At 44.6% G+C, this 21952-nt stretch overlaps 1 protein-coding gene across 1 annotated transcript; it reads right to left on the bottom strand.

Moving 5' to 3' along the window:
- Positions 1-2309: 2309 nt before the first annotated feature.
- vtg3 (vitellogenin 3, phosvitinless) lies at positions 2310-21696 on the bottom strand. Its single transcript, XM_030373409.1, has 28 exons — positions 21453-21696; positions 18901-20846; positions 18706-18726; positions 18461-18612; positions 17528-17779; positions 16579-16737; positions 15859-16007; positions 15605-15755; positions 14949-15106; positions 14440-14605; positions 13971-14096; positions 13102-13320; positions 12224-12453; positions 11287-11384; positions 10609-10733; positions 10363-10464; positions 10086-10205; positions 9715-9904; positions 8603-8690; positions 8180-8365; positions 7527-7662; positions 6756-6924; positions 6321-6430; positions 6143-6226; positions 5567-5773; positions 4841-4986; positions 3363-3501; positions 2310-3228 (listed from the first exon to the last, which is right to left on the bottom strand). Exons 2-28 carry the CDS (start codon positions 18938-18940, stop codon positions 3133-3135), a joined length of 3819 nt encoding a protein of 1272 aa, XP_030229269.1. The 5' UTR covers positions 18941-20846; positions 21453-21696; the 3' UTR covers positions 2310-3132.
- Positions 21697-21952: the final 256 nt, after the last annotated feature.

Genomic DNA, 21952 nt, shown 5'->3' with positions numbered 1-21952 from the left:
GCAAGCACACACACACACACACGCAAGCACACACACAAACAGGGAAAGAGAAGTGTATTTTTTGTGCTCATGTGTGCGCACACAAACACACACACACAAGGAAAGAGAAGTGTATTTTTTGTGCTCATCTGTGCGCACACAAACACACACACACACACACACACACACAAGGAAAGAGAAGTGTATTTTTTGTGGTTATGTGTGCGTGCACATACACACACACACACAACACTATACTACACTACACTAACGGACATTGGCAGGCTCTGTTGCATGCAGCAATAATTTTAAGTGGGTCTGACCTTTTCCATGCTTGGTTTTGGATTACGTTCATGTTCACTTCATCATGTTAGTAAATAATGAGAATATCGCTTCCTCCGTGTCTGTGATTTGTTTTAAATGCCTTTCTCATTTGTTTTAATATAATTTGTGTCCTTAAGCTCACGCTCTCTGTGATATGATCACGTCAGGTTTGTCTTGCAGAATCCATTTCAACATTGGATTAACACTGCCATCTAGTGCACAATACATTATATATACGGACCACGCTTTAATCCAGTTAATTCTGATATATGTGTTAAAGGCATCTTGCCTAAGGATGTCTACAAGTGAGGCTGCATTGTATTTGATCAAACTCAGTGCCTTCCTTGCCTGGTAACCAGCCCCTGAATCCCTACCCACCCACACAAAATAAGAAATGATATTCAGGACGATTATCAGGATAGTACATTTGGCCTGGAGGTCAAAAACCTTATCCAACACTACACTATGCTTAAATGTAATTATTTTTTGTTGAATGGAAGTTACCAAGCATTGGTTTTAACCATATCATCTCATTTAACCAATATTAACTTGTATCGTCAAACCTCAATGTACGCCAAACTCCAAAGGAATGGAAAATCAACACCGTTTCATCATAGCATTGATCGAGCAACATTAGAGAGATTTAGAGGGAGACTATCACTGATACGATGAAGATCAGGTGTGCTGATGACCTTGTGTCTTCCACAAGCTGTGTCACTAACAGATAGTTATATAAAATACTGATTAAAAAGAGGGCAATGCCCTTGTCAAACCGCCCCAATTGGTTTATTTTAATAATGCTTTGGTGAGTTTGCCTTCTGTGACGATGTGATGGGCTGAAGGTCGCCATGACCCACGGTCACTCCGCAAAGTGATTTCACTCTCGACACATAGGTCCTGTAACAAACACACATAGTGCTAATTATCTTGTCCAAAAGGCACTTAGGCAGCCCACAGGCTATTAGAGATGTAAAATGGCCCACAGTGGTGTGATATAGGGCCCTCATTCCATTTCCTTTGGTTTTAAATGACAGAAATCTTTCTCTCTCGCTCTCTCTCTCTCTCTTTCTCATATTCAGCCTAACACCATCTGGCGAGATCAGTGCGGATAAGAGAAACAGAGACGGAGGTAGTTAGCGCACCACTCGTTAGTTACCGCACGGTCATTATATCCCCTTTGACTGGAATGGTTTTAAATGAACATTTGGCACCGGGCACAGCACTTTCTGCTTCGGAAATGGCGCTTGTGTTCATTACATTACACTCAAATCATCATACACATGAGCTATATTGCTTATTTTCACAAACCACGTTGCGAAGGCGGTTTAGAGTCCGTCGAGTCGAACTGCCTCAGGCGCAACACGGGGTAGGCCTATGTGTGTGAGGTTATGGTGACATTGAACACCGCCCAAGGTGGTTCGATCGTACTGTTCAGGGGGTCAGCTTCACAGACATGCAAACAAAACTAAAACACACAAGGGCAGGTGACCCCGACCATGTAAATACAACCCTCGGCCCGCGAAGGCCGGTCAAACAATACACACGTCCCGCTTTTCTTTGTCTTGACAATCCATAAACACACATGGCCCCAGTCGCCTGATTACCATGCCTATTTACCATGCTGGCGAAACCAAACAGAAAGAGGGAGAGGAGGCCATGGCTTTGGATTTTGCTCATTACCTGCTTAAATGGTGGCAAACAGGAAACAGCTGTCATGGCGTCTCGCACTCCCACTCAAAATCCACTGCGATGCAGGCCTGCTCTGTGCGTTTATAGGATGTGATAATAATCCACGCATCAGATCGGAATTCATAAAAGGCAGGTATTTGCTTTTTGCGATTTAATCGGGATGTCAGAAATGAGAGCACATTATTCGTTAAGAAGACGGTCTCTGCTCTCTGCCAAAGAGGGGTTAGAAATATTTGAATAGGGCTGTTTTTGGGTCGTAAATTTGTTTACCTTCAAGGCAAATTCTCTGAACTATGTCGGTCAGCAATAATATCGGTATTTGTGAAAATATTTTGGAAAAAACCTCTGAAGAGGTGGAAAGCTTAACCAACTATGAAGGACAGCACGTTATCTATGGCTTGCAGAAAAATCGGAATCAATGACTCAAGCTGAAAAGGAGCTCACTACTGTAGCACAGAGAAGGTTGAGGCGACACGGTAGTGTCCCAGGATATCAGTTTCAAAATGGTGTGCGGAATCTGGAAGTAATACAAAGCAAACAATTGCTACGTCGCTGCATTTTAATTTCATCCAAATAATTTCTTCAGGTGAAAAATCTGAAATGTATGACAGCCTTGCCAGCCTCCTGGAAAGAAGACGTGGGGGAAAGCACATTTGGATAATTGTCGTTTTGCATGAATCTATTTACAAACTTGATTGATTGTTGATACATTTGGGTCTTCTATTGCAGTTTCATTGGATTCTTGTCATTCTGCAACATCAAATATACAAGAAGTCAAAAACATACAAGGCACTCTGCTCAGACACTGCTTGCATGCATCTGGAGGAAAATTAACACGCATCACATACAATGCTTGGAACACACACACACACACACACACACACACACACACACACACACACACACACACACACACACACACACACACACACACACACACACACACACACACACACAAACACACACACAACCAATTTAATTGTAAAAACACACAATCATGCATGTGTGCTTGCATACAAACACAAACACACACACACACACAAACACACAAACACACAAACACATTTGCAGCCTGTAACATTTTAATTAAGATTATATTTCAATTACGATCGAGCAGGTAGGTTATGACGCTGACGTTTCTTATGCGTGGTTCTGTGTTGTGTTCCCAGTAGCCTCAGTCCCCTGGAAGTTTGCCACTGCGAATGGAGTGGAAATCGCCTGGCGGTACACTGTGTACTATTTCCAGAACAGAAAACATAGACACAAAAAACATGAAGACCAACAGTGTACCATTCAGTAGGCTTATTTACCAATGCATTCAAGTTGCTCGTCATGCTTGTTTTTGGGTAGTGTGTTCTCTCCAACCCTACCTTGGGGAACCTCACGCTGACGTTGATGCTGTCGGCGGACGCTGCGACCACCGATGCGGACATTTCCTGTTTGTGGTTGCTGAGGTGCTCCTCCTTGAAGGCCAGCAGCAGAGCCACGCCTGGGATGTATCGGTCAATACTGGGCAGGTGGACGGTTTGGAGGGGTGAAGAATATTAGCCACGTATGAGCACATCGTACGGAGCCACTTGCTAAGACCTGAAGAATCCTAGTTTACACACAGAGTTTGTTTTAGCCCTTTTACGATAGAGTTAGATATGAAGGTATTGGAGATGGAGGGGAGGACTTGCAGCAAACTACCACGGACAGGAATCGAATCAGGACTAAGCCTTAATGGTACGCGATCTACCCGGTGAGCCACCAGGGCGTCCCATGCTTCTCTTTTTTTAAGCTGCTTAGAACGACTGTAAGATGAGGGGACAAACCAACGAGGAGATTGTCCTGCCTATTGTTTCGTTGTAGCAATAGTTTCAGTTAGATAGTGTGTATTACACTTTATTTTAATTATACTTTCATTGCCATGTGTGTGTAGAATTGACTCCGGAGTATAAATGAGGATCAAACATAATAATAATAATACATTTAATTTAAAGGGCGCCTTTCAAGACACCCAAGGTCACCGTACAGAGCATAAAGTTATCATAAATCGTTTAAAAACAAGACATTGTGGAAAAATAATAATACCCCCATGTGATTGTTAACCTCGCACTCTTTATTATTGTAAACATACATTTGTAGTCGCTCCAGTCCACGAGGTTAAGTGAGTAATGAGCAACACTGCACGGGAGGTTGTGCTTTACCATCATTATACGGTCACATGGTTAAGAATAAGGAGCTTGAGCAGAGCTATGTACATGCAAGCATCACTGAACTGCCGATAATGACAAGGAAGCAAAGAGGGTCATATTTAATATTGATACTATACCACAGTTTCCTGAGAAAAAAATATATGCAATCAAAAATGAAGTCCTAATGTAGGGCAAGTTCTCAAAACCAAACACTTACTGCGAGTTGTATTTCCGTTTCCCTGAATAATTACCTTAAAACAATCCGTACACACCTACGCAACCCAAAAGGTATTTCACTACTGGATCACATTCTGGTCTGGTGGACCAATCAGGACGCCTGGTCTGAACTACCTGAGCTATAATTAGACCTTTAATCAGTGTTTCCCACCCAATCTGGGTGGGAAACACTGATTGGGTGGGAAAATTTCCCACACACACACACACACACACACACACACACACACAATTTCCCACCCAAATTTCCCACCCAAAATTTCCCACCCAATCTGGCAACCCTGAGCGCTGCAGCGCTCAGGTTTGCCAGATTGGGCGGGAAATCTGGCCCAATCTGGCAACACTGCCTTTAATCCGAAAACTCTGCCCTTGGTTTCCACCAATAATATCCAACGATGGCTCCTTCCTCCCCATGGGATCCGTGTCATGCTCCTCACCTCTTGCCCATGGTCACCATGTACTCCGGGACCTTGGCCCAGTGCAGTGTGGCCTTCAGAGCGGGCCTGGTGCCGCGCTGGTGGGACGTGCCCACCTGCATGGACATCGAATAGGACTGGCATTCAGCCCCCCATCTCACGTGGGCCTGCTCCACACACACACACACACACACACACACACACACACACACACACACACACACACACACACACACACACACACACACACACACACACACACACACACACACACACACACACACACATTCATGAAGTAACACACAGCAGAATAATGACTCCAAATAGCCTAGTCACACTAGGGTGTGACTAGGCTCATTGTTCAGGCATCTCATTGTTCAGGCTTATTGTATCCACATAACCATGTCGCTGGTTCTCATACACACACACGTACTTGCAATTACAATTAGGGCATTCAGCAGACACTTTTATCCAAAGCGACTTACATCAGTTAATACACACATTGACACACCGACGGCCGTGTCAACCATGCAAGGCGACAGCCAGCTCGTCAGGAGCAGTTAGGGTTAAGTATCATGCTCAGGTACACATCAACACTCCGCTAGGAGGAGCTGGGGATCGAACTAGCAACCTTTCGGTTACAAGACAACTGCTCTACCTCCTGAGCTAAGCCGACCCACACACACGCACACCCACACTAAACGGACCGAACGCCAGTCACCTGGTGGTGGGTTCGAGGGTCCTTACTTTGGCCAGGGAGTTTGCCTTCTCTACCACAGCGTTGGTGCACAGCTTCCAGTTGGCCGCCTCGCCCGTCTGGGACACGATGAGCTGCACGTCCTCCAGCTGCGCCCTGGGGGTGTAGTAGAGGGACGCGTCGAAGCCCTCCGGCTTGATGCCGCCCATGGCCAGCGCACGCACGTTGAACACCGCTTCCGGAGACGCCTCCAAGATCTGAGGCCATCGAAAAGGAAGCTGTGAGACCCTGGACGTTTGTGTGTGTGTGTGTGTGTGTGTGTGTGTGTGTGTGTGTGTGTGTGTGTGTGTGTATGTGTGTGTGTTGGGTAATTCAGTTTGAAGGTCAACCACCCTTGCTGTGGATTTCATTGGGGCTGAAAGATTCTATCAAGCTGATATTTAGATTTATAAGTATAGAGCTTGGTGGCTTAAAGGTCTCATGGTCAAAACTAGAAAGCACATCATTCAAATATGGAAATGCACAAAACCCCCTTGATTCATTCATTCAAGTCTTAAACCAGTTTCACTTTCATTTTGTGACCACCTTAACTTTCATTTCATAAGATATCATGAAAACAGGGCTACCTCTGTGACGATATCACGTGGCGTCTGCGGGAGGTCCTCTGTGCTGCTGGACCCCGAGTCGGACCCCAGATGATCCAGGGCCTCCTGGGGAACACGGGACGCAGCACACGCATTAGAAGGGGTGGTGGAGGTGTGCATGGGAACCAACGCAGAGGAGGTGACGACGGACGACGGATACCTTGGAGAGCCTTCTTAGGGTCTCGAGGAGCTGCCTGGCGTTGATGGGATGTCTGCCGGGACCAGCGTTCACCTCTAGGTGGATCTTCTCCACGGGCTTGATGGGCTGGACTGAGGAGTAGATAGGAGAGAGATGGTTGGGAATGCAATGAGGAACGTGATGTTTGCTTACGTTGATCGTCTGCTTGGTAAGATCCAATCTCACACTGGATAAGAAACACGCCTTGGTGGTGTTTGATATGGGTAGGTTAAAAGGTCAGGATGATAGTTTAATCCCATGAGGAAAAGTCTCTGCCATTTCTATCAGTGCTTGGTATTCACTGTATACAAATATATAACAGTATTTACAATTGTGATAAGATCTAAACATTCTGTTTTAACTGTATCATACTTCATGTGAATTCATCATTTCGATGTTAAACAGACATGGCAGTACCTGGGACGATGTTTATGGCGAGGTGCGTGTACCCCAGGAAGTAATAGAGGGGGTACTCTTCCTGGAAATAGGCTCTCTGTAGCTTGGACTCCATGCACATGCCCAGTCCAAACACCGTACTCTCAGCACACATCTTGGGTGCCGGAGTCCACAGGTTTGGGAACACTACCTTTTAAATGACAGAGAACATTGCCTTTAAAAAGACGCTGTTGGTCGGATTTAAGAGACGCAAAGAGAGACAGCAGAAAAGATGAAGAGAGCATGATATAAAAAAATAGAAACTGTCCCCTCCTTCCTCTCTGGTCCCCCACTTCCTGCTCTCTGTGTTGCATTCGCGCACCTGTGAATGACAGGCGAAATGGTGTCCGCTACCCAGAGGCTTGAGATCAGGAAATTGATGCCCTGATTGGGCATTTCACTCCCTAAGAGCTGGGGACAGATTGTAAATTACACTGAAATGATAGCTATTATATCTCACCTACAGCACTTTTCTAACAAATTACAATGAGATTATAGCTCTTATATCTTACTTACAAGCGCCATTAATTCTGAAATCTCCCCAAAGATGCTTATACTACCGGTCACAAAAAGCCCATTTAAAATGGAAAGTATTATCCTCCAATATATTTGTATGGGCTTTAGTGCATTCACGGAGCAGTCAGCGGAGACGGACAGAAAAGTAGGTTGAAAAAGAGGGGATGAAACGTAGCATAGAGAGCCCTCGAGCCACCGAAGTCATTTCATAAAAGGGCTTCTTAACGGTGGTCATACCTGCGGCTCGCTCTTTACAATGGCAGAGCCGTTGAGAACGATCTCGTCGTTGGAGTCCCTGGCGTTGGGCATCATCGGGGTCATCTTGGCCAGAGCCGGCGTCTCAATGTTCCTGGATACGGCGTACACGTCGGATCTGCGAAACAGCGAGGCAGTGGTGAGGTTGTATGCCTGAAGGTCTACATTGAGGCGTCCTCGAGCTTAGCGATTACCTGAACCCACCTGAGCAGGTCATTAAAGGTGACATTGTATACCACCAGGTGTGAGTGTGCTAAGCCGTTCGAAGCCCTTTTGAAATTCTGCCTCGTCTGACAGCACAAATGGGCGTGTCCACCTAGATGTGTGCTGGATAGATCAGTCTACCAGACTACCCAGTGGACTGTAGCCAACATTGCTCATCTATCCTTCATACATCTAGGTGGACACACCCACTTGTGAGGTCAGAAGAGGCAGATTTCTAAAACGGCATGTAACACTTACGTGGTATAATATATCGCCTTTAACGGCATGTATTTAAAGTTAAAGACAACTCTAAAGTCGCGTTTGGGTGGACATTGAACATGATGTTGTGCATGTTAAATTCGGTATATTCCAGAACAGAAGCTTCAATAAAGGGAGTTGAAAGGATGAAATGGATGGATGCCTGCACTCACTTGATGGAGACGAGTTCTACAGGTGCTCGGCAAGGGGGGAAGTCCAGCTCAAACTTCTTCTCGGCGATGTTCATTTTGGCGGAGAACTTCCATGGGATGGAGGTTGGGGCTTTGGTCTTGAGCTCTGTACCGAACTGGAACAGCTCGGTGTTGATCCCGTGGAACATCCATAAGTCTTTGGTGGAACTGAATGTTTTTGTCGTTTTAAACACACACACGCCCGCACGCACACACGCACACAGACACACACACATATAATTCATGTTTAGTTACAGTACAATACATATCAGTTACTTTTTTTTTGTAATGTTAAATGTCCACATGTGGACATTTTGTCCACATGTGGACATTTAACAGTGGAGTGGAAACGTATCACGTGCCATAAAGCCGTGTAAACTTAAAACATTTGGGGAATAAATATACCCGATGAAACCGTCCGTCTCCAGAGAAATGTCAGCCGTCAGGAGTTGTCCGAGATGGTCCGTCACTGGTGGGCTTACTGCCGCCTTGACTGCAAAACAGACCAAGCTTATTATTGCAGGGCTAGGGTTCAGGTTAGGGTTAAGATTACGGTTGTATGTTAGGGTTATATGTTAGGTTTAGAGCTAGCGATAGGGCTAGGGTTCAGGTTAGGGTTAAGATTACGGTTGTATGTTAGGGTTATATGTTAGGTTTAGAGCTAGCGATAGGGCTAGGGTTCAGGTTGGGGTTAAGATTAGGGTTGTATGTTAGGGTTATGTGTTAGGTTTAGAGCTAGCGATAGGGTTAGAGTTAAGGTAAGGGTTAAGATTAGGGTATGTTAGGGTTATATGTTAGGTTTAGGGCTAGGGAAAGGGCTAGGGATAAAATTAGGGTTAAGATAGGGCTAGAGTTCAGGTAAGGGTTAAGATTAGGATTATATGTTAGGGTTTTAGGTTAGGGTTAAGATAAGGGTTATATGTTATGTTTAGGGCTAGGGTTGGGACTAGTGTTAAATCAGTGGTTCCCAACCTTTTGGACCCGTTAACCCATTTCTGGCTTTGAAAGTGATTGCAACACCAACTTTATCTTTAGTGGATCTGCTTCCAAAGAAAATATTTTTTATCTGACAAGATCTGCCTGTTATGTCAATGACCCAATGAGCTTAATCGCAGTCACTCTACTAGACTAAGTAGATGATTTAATGATTGCTTGAGACTTGTGAGACCCTCCAAAACAAACCCCGGTTTTCTAAAATGGATCAGCAAAGATCTATACCTTATGTTAGCAATGATCTGCCACCCTAGTGCTGATATCACTAGGATTGAGGTGAGGGTTATATGTTAGGTTCAGTACTAGGGTAAGGGTTAAGGTTAGGGCTATAATTTAGGTTCAGTAGTACTAGGGTTAGGACTACAGTTAAGGTTAGGTCCAGTATTAGGGTTAGGACTAGGGGTCAGGTCAGGGATAGGTGTTAGATTTTAGGGTTATGAATCGAGTTAGTGTTAGCTGTTCCGGGTCAGGGTTAGGGTTTGATATGCATTAATTTAGTCTCTGAAAACTGACAGCTTCCTTACCATTAGCTGTGATGGCGTTGACTGATTCGTAGTATTTGCTGATCTCTATGGGGAGGCCCAAGGTGCTGGCTTGGAAGTAGCGGGTCTCGAAGATCAGGAAAGCCTTGGTCATATGCGATGAGTAACCTTTCTTGAGGTCGTCAATGATTCCCAAGATAGGACTGTCTTTAAAAGCAGTGGGGCTGAATGCCTGTGTACAAAAATAGCAAAACAACATTATTGATTATTATGTTCCGTGTCCTGACCTTTGCAGAATCAACGTTGGAGTGATTACAAAAATGTTTACTGTACCGCATGAGCAATTTTCTGCTGTTCAATTTGATCATAATTATTAATTAATTATCATTATCGTTTCGTATTTATTTTCTTACCTTGTTCAAACTCTGGACAACCTCTTTTTTTAAATCAGCAAAGAACCATTCTTGACCAGAGGCTCGTGAGAAAACTGTCATAAGAGGCTTATCACTTGGTAGCTTCTCCCAGCCTTGGATCTGAAAAACACAATCACAGTCAGGACTGACACATAGTCCATCTTTCACATCTCACCGTGGTGCTCACACACTGGACAATTACACGTTCTTCTATTCACGTGATGAAACACATTTTGTACGAATCACATTCTTTGTTGAACGTCAGTGAGCAGCTCACCACTTTAAGAACCGCCTGTAAGTCAGTCAAACCCAAGTCGCCAGTGAATCCAGGAATGCCAGTGCCAAACAGCTCCTTGATCCCTTCAGGTCGGATGCCAAACTTTAGTGTGAACGAAATGAAGGGAAAAAAGAGCACAATTGTGCATGAAACCCTGAGCTATAGAGGGTGCAGTCTCCTTCAGCCTTGAACAGATTTCATTCAATGAGTCGGTTAAAAAATACATGAAACCTATCCTACATGTACCTCCAAGAGCTGCAGAATCCTGCCGATAAAGTAGTATTTCCCTTTCATTGTCATCTCAGCGGGGAAGATGTCTGCTTTGTCCTTGAGCATCAGGAACTCTGTGGCGGTGCCCATTAGGAATTCATCTGAAGGGATCGAAAGGTGATGTATTATACCACCAGGTGTGAGTGTGATAAGCAGTTACAATCCATTTGGAAAATCGGCCTCTTCTGACATCACAAGTGGGCGTGTCCACCTAGACGTATGACGGATAGATGAGCAACGTTTGCTACAGTCCACTGGGTAGGCTGGCAGACTGATCTATCCAGCAAACATCGAGGTGGAAGTGACCACTTGTGATGTCAGAAGAGGCAGATTTTCCAAACGGCTTGTAACGGCTAAAGCACCTGGTGGTATAATATGTCACCTTTAACAAACAGGGAGGGAATCCCGGTGACCTCGGTATCGCAAACACTGCGTTTCACCTTAGCAATAATGATATTAAGTCATTGAGCGTCCCATTTATCCAAAACGATTTACAGTATCCTTCATTAGAAAGTGAGTCGATCGCTCAGGGATGACTACTGACAGACTGAGGACATTTGGGTTTAAACCCAGAACCTTCCTGCGGGAACAAACCCTGCCCTTACTGCTCGACAATCCTGCGTCCCAAATGCACTTGATGTTAGGACTCCATACCACTGAACCAGTCCATGGTGATGGCCTTGCTGAAACGGAAGCTCAGGCGACCGAATTTGGGGGCCAGGATTTTGACAGCCATGTTGCAGGTGGTTGAACTAGAAGAACAAACGCGATAGAGAGATAGAGACAGAGACAGAGACAGAGACAGAGACAGAGAGGGAGAGAGAGAGAGAGAAAGAGAAAGAGAAAGAGAGAGAGAGAGAGAGAGAGAGAGAGAGAGAGAAATTTTACGCTAAACATACACATTACTGGCTGATTTCTGGAGGTGTACAAGAAACAGAATGCTTAGATGGTTGAATGTGCAACCCAGTCTCGCGGAAATACGTGACACTGTCACGTCATTTAATCTATTCATTTGTTATCTGGGACACGTAATTCGACATGTAATTCGTGCCAAAAGCACACATTTCTAACAATATGACAGCTTTTGGCCACCCGTTTCTACTTTCCTCTTTAATTCTGAGAAATTGTGACAATTCACGGTATATTTAATGCAGGTAGGCTGCTCTGTAGGCAAACCGCGACGGAAAAAAAGGTAGCTGCTTCATCTCTTCTTTTTAGAATGAGTTTGAAATTTGTCCTTTGACACGGAAAAATTGAAATGACGTGTCCCAGATCACGAATGAATAGATTAAATGACGTGACGTGACAGTGTCACATATTTCCGTGAGACTGGGTTGGAATGTGAGGCATGGGATGTGATTAACCAATAATAAATTCAGCATTTTACACAAATAATGCTGGATTTGTAGAGCATGACATTATTATGTACACATTTATCAACCCACTCAACTTTAAAGAAGAGTTATTCCTAAAAGCAATATTTTCAGCCAATATTAAAAAAGCACAATAATAAAACACTGTTGAGGGTAAGAAAATAAAACCATTCCCATCAGACGATAGCTATACACTGTACACAGCTATACGCTCAGACGCCTCACTCACAAAGTAGCTGTTGTCTGATGCGGTGGAGCGGGCGGAGCTCTTCAGGTAGGAGTAGGCGAAGCTGGCCACCTGCAGGTCCGTCTCCTCCATCAGATGGGAGGTCAGCAGGGAGACCAGTCCCATGGGGGGCTTGGTCTGGAAGATGATCACCAAGATCTGCATGCGCAGCTCAGCCGGGACGTCCCTCTGCAGAAACAGGCTCAAGCCGATCTCCTGGACCTGGGGGCCAGATTGGGGGACATGATGTCAAGGGAAATCCATTTTTCAATTGGATGGACCAACGTTGGCCATGGTGGACATCTTGGTTCCAAATGGGCTGAATCAGGATTGTTCATTACAGTGACAGTCTACAAAGGCTTCACAGGCCCTACATTATACAGCCACACCCACCTACCCCACCTAGACCTTCTGAAGGGAAAGGGAAAACCTCCCATAACCCCGAGGGAAGGAACCCAGAAGAGGGATCAGTTCGACAAGTGTCAGAAAATAAAGGTTAAGTATGAAGCTGTTCCCTTGTTCCCTTGTGAAGAATCCACAAGGGAACGTGTTGAATGGTTTGAATTTGTCGACTTATCATTCAAAGTATCAGCCTTATTTGATCACAGCATAGCGGTCTAAGGTGCATGCTTGTAACGGCGACAGACAATTTATAACGACCTACTTTATAACGAATTACTGTTTATAACGACCTACAGTTTATAACAACCTGCTATAATAACCTACAGCATATAACGATCTACAGTTTATAACGAGCAGCAGTTTATAACGACCTAGCTTATAGTACGACAATCACAATCTGATGATCATATCAATAAACATATCATTAATCATATCAACGGTACGGCGGGTCGGGGGGTCCCCGGTTACCGTGTGGGGGTCCCGGGCGGCGATGAGCCTCAGGGCCTGCACGGCGGCGCTCTGCACGCGTGCGGGGAGCGCCACGGGGTTGGCGGCCACGGCGGGCAGGAAGCGCAGGATGGTCTTGATGCTGGCGGGGTGGCCGGCGTTGCCCAGGGCCTTCAGGGCCAGCACCATGTCCGCCTCGCTGGCCCTCGCCAGGCCGTCAAGGGCCATGTCCAACAGAGGCTGAGGGCCCCCCCGGGATCCCAGCCAATGGGAAGAAGGTTACTAATGCATTTTTAGTTAACGTTGCCTTTATTTATTTATCATTATTGTATGACTATGGCCCAATCCCATTTCTACCCCTTACCCCTTCCCCTTACCCCTTCCCCCTTCAAAACAAGGGGGAGGGGTAAGGGGAAGGGGTAAGGGGTAGAAATGGGATTGGGCCTTTGTTTCAATGTGAAGGACTTTGAGTCTGACTCGTGTATGAAAAGTGCTACATAAATAAAGCTGCCTTGCCTTGCCTTACTAACCGTTTACAATGTTGATCAATGAGATATATGTAAATTTATATGAGAACTGGAATGAATGTGACGTCACAATAGTAATGTATGAATACATCATAATATAATATGTATGTATGTGTTATAGTATAGACAGACAACATAAATGTCATTTGTTTTATTATAAAATATGAATTTTATATATAAATTAATACATATATTATAAATGCATAAATTATAAATCATATTGTATTATATGATATGAATGAGGTTTAAAAATATAGAAGTATGTTTTACCATGCCAGGAATCAATGACAGAAAGCTACCAAAGCTGAACGATTTGAAGAATGAACAATGGATGGGTTTCATTGCCCGAATGTGTGGGTTTACCTGCACAGCAGTGACGGGGCACGGTGTGTAGTAGGCGCAGTGTTTGTACACCAGGGATCCATACGAAAGCACCACGGTGTGCCACACAAACTGGTCCGACTTACTGAATGGAATGGTCAGGAACCCCTATGGTGAACCAAAAGAGAAAACACACCACGCGTCGTGTAGAGGCTCAGTTATGGTTCCGCGTCGACGCAACGCAATGACCACGCAGACGCTTCAACGCAGTCCTGAACATGTTTTGGTTCTGCGTTGGGTTTTAGTGAGCGGACCAATCACAGCCCTCGCTGATGCGTCGCCTCGATGCAAGGTTCCAATTTTTGGGAGGTGCACGTCAGGACGCGAGGAGGGTCCGCAAGGATGCAAGGGCTCCGTAAACCCCCTTGCATTGCGTCGACGTAGAACCATAGCTAAGCCTTGAGTCGTGGTCCTGTGTTCAAACACGGTGACGACATGGTCGAGACCTTACCTTGGCCATCTCGATCAGCTCGGGCTGGACCTGTAGGTGGTTGAAGGCCAGCACCAGGGTCTGCCAGGCCTCTATGGAGCCCAGGTCTCCGGCCTTGAAGCGCACCTCCAGAAACCGCAGGACGCGTGCGTCATTGACCTCCACCACCAGGTTCAAGAACCAGCGTCTGATCCACGGCGAGAGATGGACCAAGTCGTGGGAATGGGTGGGTGTACAGTTCTAACAATTATTTTCTAGGAACCACAGGTGGCTTAAGATTTCGTGTTTCCGACTAGTTCAACTGAATTCTTCGATATGACGTTGAACATCATGGGAATGGTTGGGTGCACAGAAAAGGGAGTGGGGTATTCGCTTCGGCTCAGACCGTCTTTTTTCTTTTTTTTTAATCGCTGCATTCTGAGGCTTTTACAATTATTTTCAAGGAGGCTGCATGTTGACAAAGGTTTTGTGTTGTCCAATAGTTCAGTTCAATGCTTGCTGTGACATTGAAGGTGGGGTTGAACGTCTACCTATGTTCAGCATTTCCTGCAAACTGCTTCCACATGGTGTCCAGTCCCTCGAAGGGGACGACCCTGAGGAGCTGATAGGCCCTCATCACGTCTTCAGTAGATTCGCTGTCCACCTGGTAGATGTTATTCGCAGCCAAACGCTTGACCAGCTCCACAATCTAGGAGAGAGATCAATTAGAAGATATATGATGTAATAAATAAACAAACATCACACAAATCTGTACATTTGTGACATACGCCTGTTATGATGCCTGTATTATTAATTGAAAAGCTCTCATTAGAAATAATCACACTTTCCATTCCAATCCGCCTACCTCTATTCAACATATATTAAGTAAAATGATTATGATCAAAATGTCAAATTTGTTCTTAAGCTAACTCCTCTGGCATTTTGAAACTTTTAGCCTAGCCATACTGCACAATACAGTACCTTTCCCAGAGTTTATCCTATTTTATTCTATTGTATTTTATTTATTTTTTAAGCACAGAAAGTAAGTCACGCAAACATTTCACTGCACATCCTGTATGAGATTGTGACTAAGAAAAACCTTTGAATCTTTAATCTATCTCTGTCTTTAGTATTTCACCTAATCCATCATGATAAATAGCATCCTGATGTCATATGAAACATGTTGACCCAGACGTCGCGTCCTTACCCTGGGTATGGGGTTGTCCAGGTTCTGCATCATAATGGGGAGGTTCGCTTGGTCGTTCACAAACTTGTACACAATGTTTCCCTTGGGCTCCATGGCGCCTGAGGTGAGGGCCGCAGTCGTGTTCGTCACACTGATGAAGACCAGCTCCTTCCTGCCAGAAGAAGGACACTCAGAAGCACGTATATCTCGGACCTGGACGAAAAAGGAACCACCTTAGAAAGGGTAGATGTACCCTGAGATCTATCTCGTCTTACGTCGCCAGCATTTTGAAACTGCCGCCCTTTACGTTGAAGGGGGTGAAATGCTGGTGCTCTAGGGCTGTTGCCTTGGTGATCACCCCCCCGGCCGCGGTCGGTTTGACAGTGTGGACGTACTTCACCGTCGCCATGATGGATTCACCTTTCTTGATTCAGGAACACACACACGGAGAACAGAGGAGATCAACCATGGCGCTCTACTCATAAGCCTCCCTTAATTCCGCTGAATTTACATGTATTTGGATGCTGCAGTGTATATATACTGCATCTTCAGTTTATATACATTAGACACTGTTTGTATGCGTATGTACAGTTGTGTCTACGGGTGTATTTATCTACAGGTATACTAATAGCTGTATCAAAATATTATTCAATAAAGGACGGGCAGGGCTCGGACTACCAATCGTGGCAGAAGATTAACTCCCTGTTTTAATTTCATGTTCTTTTTTTCATTCAACATTTTCTTTCTTTCTTCGTTCAACACAATAGCTACTGTCTGTAGTTTATCTTCTTGTTATGTGTCGGTTGGTGAAGCATGTAATGTAAACACCTCATATATGCACTGAGATATGGATATGTTGTTCAGACATACGGCCCATCAGGAGAATATCAGGAGAATATCACGTTTTACATGTATATCTGAAAGCAATACGGCTAAGTCCTGATGTGATTCAGGAGTCCTCATGTGATTCACAAGTGCTGGGGGAATATTGATACCTCTTTCGCCACTTCGTCTGGGACAGCGGTGGCCATTCCGCGGTAGAGTACAGCTTTCTCCTTGCAGACAGTGATGTCAACGACCTGTGTGATGATCATCTCCTTGGCGGCGTTCTCCTCCACTGCGTAGTGGCTCTGACACAGCCCGTGGAGCCCCAGCTGTATGGCACAAACAACGTACAGCGCTTAATGCTTTGCCTTACTTTATAGAGCCGCCTTGCAGCCTTACATACACACACACACACACACACACACACACACACACACACACACACACACACACACACACACACACACACACACACACACACACACACACACACATATCAATTAATGTAACAACAAACACACACACACACACTCACATACCAACACACACAAACATAACAAAACACACACACACACACCAACAAACCCAAACACAACAACCAAACACAGCAACACACAAACACGGACACAACCAACCAACACAAAAAAACAAACACATACACACACACACACACACACACACACACACACACACACACACACACACACACACACACACACACACACACACACACACACACACACACACACACCATTAAGAATCGGCTTGTCATGCTTTCATGTTCTGGAACGGTGAATCTATAATTAACAGCCACAAGATAGGGGGTTCGATTCCCACTGGGGCCTGCCATGCTATGAGTTTCAGGTTTGTTATCAAACGCTTAAGCAGCAGTTCAATAGGTGCTTTAAATCAAAGGCTCCTCATGTGAGAACAAGAGGTGAGATCAACTCTGTGATGTATCGTCAGGAATTAAAAGGGAGCGTTGAAGAAAGCCATCCATCAAACAGCATGTTACGATTAGGTTATTATGATCGTAATAACTGTTATTATAAAATCATTGTAAAATGTTATGATTATGAATCCTAAAAAACATTATTATGATGTACTTTGATCCCCAACCTCCTCAACGGTGTACAGGTTCTGGGTGGTCTTCACGGTGAGCTGGAAGAAGCCCAGTATTCCTCTCACGATGTTGACCATGGTGTCAGAGGTGCCCGCCGGGGCCTGAATGTTCCCCACGTGGCCCCCGGCGTACTCAAACATGAAGGGCTTGGCCAGCTGAGCCGAGATGCGCGCGGCCAGCTTGAGGGCCCCGACGAAGGCGCTCTTACCGGGGACGCCGTTGAACTCCTCGAAGGCCACATCGGAAACCTGTGAAGTAGAGAGAGAGAGAGGGGAGAGGGAAATAAAAGAGAGAGAAGTAGAGAGAGAGAGAGGGGAGAGGGAAATAAAAGAGAGAGAAGTAGAGAGAGAAAGAGGAGAGAGAGAAATAAAAGAGAGACAGAGAGAGAGAGATTGGGGGGAAAGAGAGAGGGAGAGAGAGAGACAGTTAGTTGCAACAGCCCTTCCATACCCTTCCAAGTACATGCGGTATCGTATCAGGTCTCTATGTTATTTTTTTCGTTTCATGTTCTGTGCTATGCTTCCTTTGAGATACAAAAGGAATGCATGAATACATCATTTATTTGGTGAATGTGGGGCATTTTTGATACATGTTCTTCATGGCCTACAGCATTAGGGTTAGGGATTGTTGAATCCACAAGTTTGACATCTTCTCATCCTTCATCGCTGCTCAAAGCCATAAAGCATACAATTTGATGTTCTTAGATCCATTAATCCTGCAGGTAAAACTGACTTCAAACAGTGCTAGAATCGACCACAATTAAGAATTTCATTGAAGTTCAAGGCTACATTACTATGTAGCCTTGAATATGTGATATTTGTAAAGGTCTTGAGAAATCGATGACAAAACTTTTGTCATTAACATGATAATAATTGGTTATAATATATTGTATATATTACCAACCCTGATTGTAGCAGTGGGTGTATTACCTGGAGCATGAACGTTTGTGCAGATGCACTGAAGATCTTCACCTTGCACGTCAGTCTTACCCCGGACTCGGCAAGGTGCGGCAACCCTCGTCCAAAATTCACCAGGCCTACATATTTGTACTCGTATGTTTTCTTCGGTTCCAAGCTCAGATCTAAAAATCCACATAAATAATATTATTGTGCCCTGCTGTTTACGTAATTCATGGGTTTGAATAATGTTCTGGATAAATCAACATGGGACTCACCATAACGAAGACTCTGACTTGCTAAAATGTGTGAAAAAATTATTTTAATATATCGCAATCAAAAACAGATAAATAATGAACAATCTTGAATATCTATGCCTTAAAATAAGGTTTATACAATTAAAAAAATAAAAGTGTCTAGGCTTCCAACTTTAAACAGAAAATAAATTAATATCAAACTCATAAAGCACCTACCGGCCAAAGCCACAAGACAACATAAGATCCAGCCCCGCATGGTGAAGATCAGGACTGGCCCTAGCCTGCCTCATGTCCCTTCTTTATATACACTCTCATCATTCTCCAGTGGAGGCTCAGTGCATTGTCCCCTTCACAAGCAGTTACAAGTAAACACATGGGGGTAGGGGACACTGCGTGCCGGCGAGGTTTGATATGTTGGACGAGACAGGATGACCGGTGAGAGTGACACAAACGACCTAGTAAATAAACAACACTCCTGTTAAGCAGTGGCACAGACCAGCGGCATGATGATCATCAGACACGTTGAACTTATAGTCTTGCACATTTTTTAGTGGACACTAGTCCACTAAAAAATTTTCCAGGAAGCTGTAAGGTTAGAAGAAAATTTGTTTTACTTTGATAATTTGAGTTACCGCGATAACTTGACCTTACCCCCAAGTCCAACAAGCCCTTGTTCACTGTAAACTAAAAAAGTGAAAAAGAACTAATGTCTAAACGTTCAAGGTCCCATGGCATGCTACTTTATGGATGCTTTAACATAATATTAGTAGGCCCCAAACACAATATTTGAAGTCGTTCCCGAAATTCAGCCGTGGTGCAGATTTACAGTCACTACGAGCCAGTCGCACATTGAGCTTTCTCCAAATGCGCCGTTTTGGTGTCTGTAGCTTTAATGCAAATGAGGAGGAGAGAGGCGGGTCAAGGAGGAGGATGGGGGTGTGGTCCTGAGCACCTTTCAGCCACGGTCAATAGGGTCCGACTGCGTCCTGCGTCCTGGCAAGACACGCCCCGTGTAGAAATACACGCCCCTCGTGGGAAATACACGCCCCTCGACTGACCAATCTCAGCGTGATGACGTAATACGTAGGATTGTGATTTCCTCTCAGCGTGATGACGTAATACGTAGGATTGTGATTTCCTACTGAGATCAGGGAATAACGTAGGATTGTGATTTCCTACTGAGATCGGGGAGTAATTTTCCAACGTCATCGTTAACTCTTCTGTTACGAAGCTGTTCCACTCTAACCATGTCAGAGTGGCTGGCAGTGAAATGTGCACAGAATGTGGTGTAGACTATCAAGTTGGTAAGAAACAACTGATAATACCGTGACATCATTTTATTTATAAAGACAAATGAAAATGGTTTTAGAACTGGTTATATAAATGATAACATAAAGAATCGGCCCCCGGTCCCCCAGTTCAATTAAAACAATGGGTAAAATGTCGCTACTCCCAAGAAGCAAACACTTTCAGCTTTCTCCGGTCAAACATCTCCACACAGAACATTTCGTAGTCCTTCTTTGAATTGAAGAAGAACTGGAACGGTTCAATCCTGTTTGGGCTTTCTTCCGAGCAACTGCGGTCAACGGATTTCAGCTCTGCTAATAATGCCTGCTGCTCTGCACCTTCCACCCCAATGACCATCGGGAGAGAAACGTGGTCGGTGAAGGTCTGCAACTGGCACCATGCTGCTGCCTCAATTGTGTCCTTCAGCAATTGTGTCCTCATGCCAGGGCAGGTCTGCAGGTGCTTTATGCATGACGCTTTTTTCCCAGTAATGGTTGCGCACACACAGTGGTAGTGTGGAGATCTAGTGTTGGCACAGTTGTGTTGGCACCTATAGATTTTGTAGCCTTCCAAAAAGGAACAGAAAAGTAAATTAGAAAATATTAACTGTTAGTATACCTTGTTCACTACATCACAAGCTAATTGATATGTTATGAGTTTGATAAAAGCATAAAGAACATAGAGAATATAAAACATTAGTGACATGCATTAAACTTTCAATTACCATTGTGAGATATGGCTGCTTTGTCATGTGTTTGAAGATGTGCAACCATGGCTGGGTAATCGCACATTTTTTTACAAACTTGGCACCCGTAAGAATCGGGTCCCAACCGCACTGGCTGCATCAGAGATCCATGTTGGACAGTTGGATGGATCTGAAAAGACAAAAAGTCATTTCTGCTGCACAAACAATTCAACCAGATTTACAGTTTAAGTCAGCTCTTAGGCATCCAATGTGTGATTTAACTAAACCAACCCTATAGATAAATGCAAGTGTATACAATGTAAGCGCAGGTGTGACATAGATGCTGTAACATGGCTCACACAAACAGACAGATCTTCCTCAGGCATCTTTGATCTAATTAAGTCCTTTGCAAGCAGTGTGCAGATCCTTTCCCGCTCCTACTAGTTAGCGGCTAACCACAGACATAGCCATGGGATGACAACTTCAAATCGGTAACACGGCGAAATGATGATAATCAAATCAATACAAACCAGTGAGAGTATATTGCGACAAAACCAACACGGCATCAAACGCGGTACTTAACAATTAAATAGGTAACATGAAAAGCAACAACTGTTAAGCTTAAGCAATATCAACATAAAAGAAAAGTTAGCAGAGACATCCCAAAAACGCAGCCAATTTGTGGTTGGATTGACGACACATTATTACGCTGTGAGTGTACATGAAAATTTAAAGTAGAACTACACCAAGAACAATGACAGTATACGATCTCTGACTGATAATGCAGTCCACTTACCAAATCAATCGAGGCAATCATCTTTCTGCTGTCTGCTGTCGACCAGTTCGTTACATCTCCGGAGCAGGTTCGACAAGAGAAGAGACGCCGTCGTGAATCAGACCAATCAGGGCCGACTACGCCCCCGACCCTACTCTGTATAGGCGTGTATTTCACACGAGGGGCGTGTATTTCCCACGAGGGGCGTGTATTTCCCACGAGGGGCGTGTATTTCCCACGAGGGGCGTGTATTTCTAGGACGCAGGACGCAGTCGGACCCTACTCGCCACGGTACCAAGCGCTCTGTTTACAGTGGTGTATTGGCGAGGCGCACATAGCCTTTAGTTGTGTTCCGGTAATATCCTAAAACACACGGGAGTCCTTGAGCTCTATATCTAAATAATATCATATTACACATGGATATCCATATCATATAATATATATTATCACGGCCAAAAGCTGTGTGAGCCTCCAGACGATATTATGAATATCAAACGACCGCGTAGGGTTCTCCGACGTCT

This window comes from Gadus morhua, chromosome 12 (assembly GCF_902167405.1).
Source record: "Gadus morhua chromosome 12, gadMor3.0, whole genome shotgun sequence".
Taxonomy (NCBI): Eukaryota; Metazoa; Chordata; class Actinopteri; order Gadiformes; family Gadidae; genus Gadus; species Gadus morhua.
Note: the sequence above shows the minus strand (reverse complement) of the source record. Positions and strands in the feature narration are given on the sequence as shown.

Coding starts and splice junctions, on each gene's coding strand:
- vtg3 (XM_030373409.1), bottom strand. CDS start 18,940: ATGCGGGGCTGGATCTTATGTTGTCTTGTGGCTTTGGCCG. Junction 6,925..7,526: donor TTGTAAAGAGCGAGCCGCAG/GTATGACCACCG, acceptor GTCATTTAAAAG/GTAGTGTTCCCAAACCTGTG. Junction 3,502..4,840: donor ATGGTGACCATGGGCAAGAG/GTGAGGAGCATG, acceptor CCACCTGCCCAG/TATTGACCGATACATCCCAG.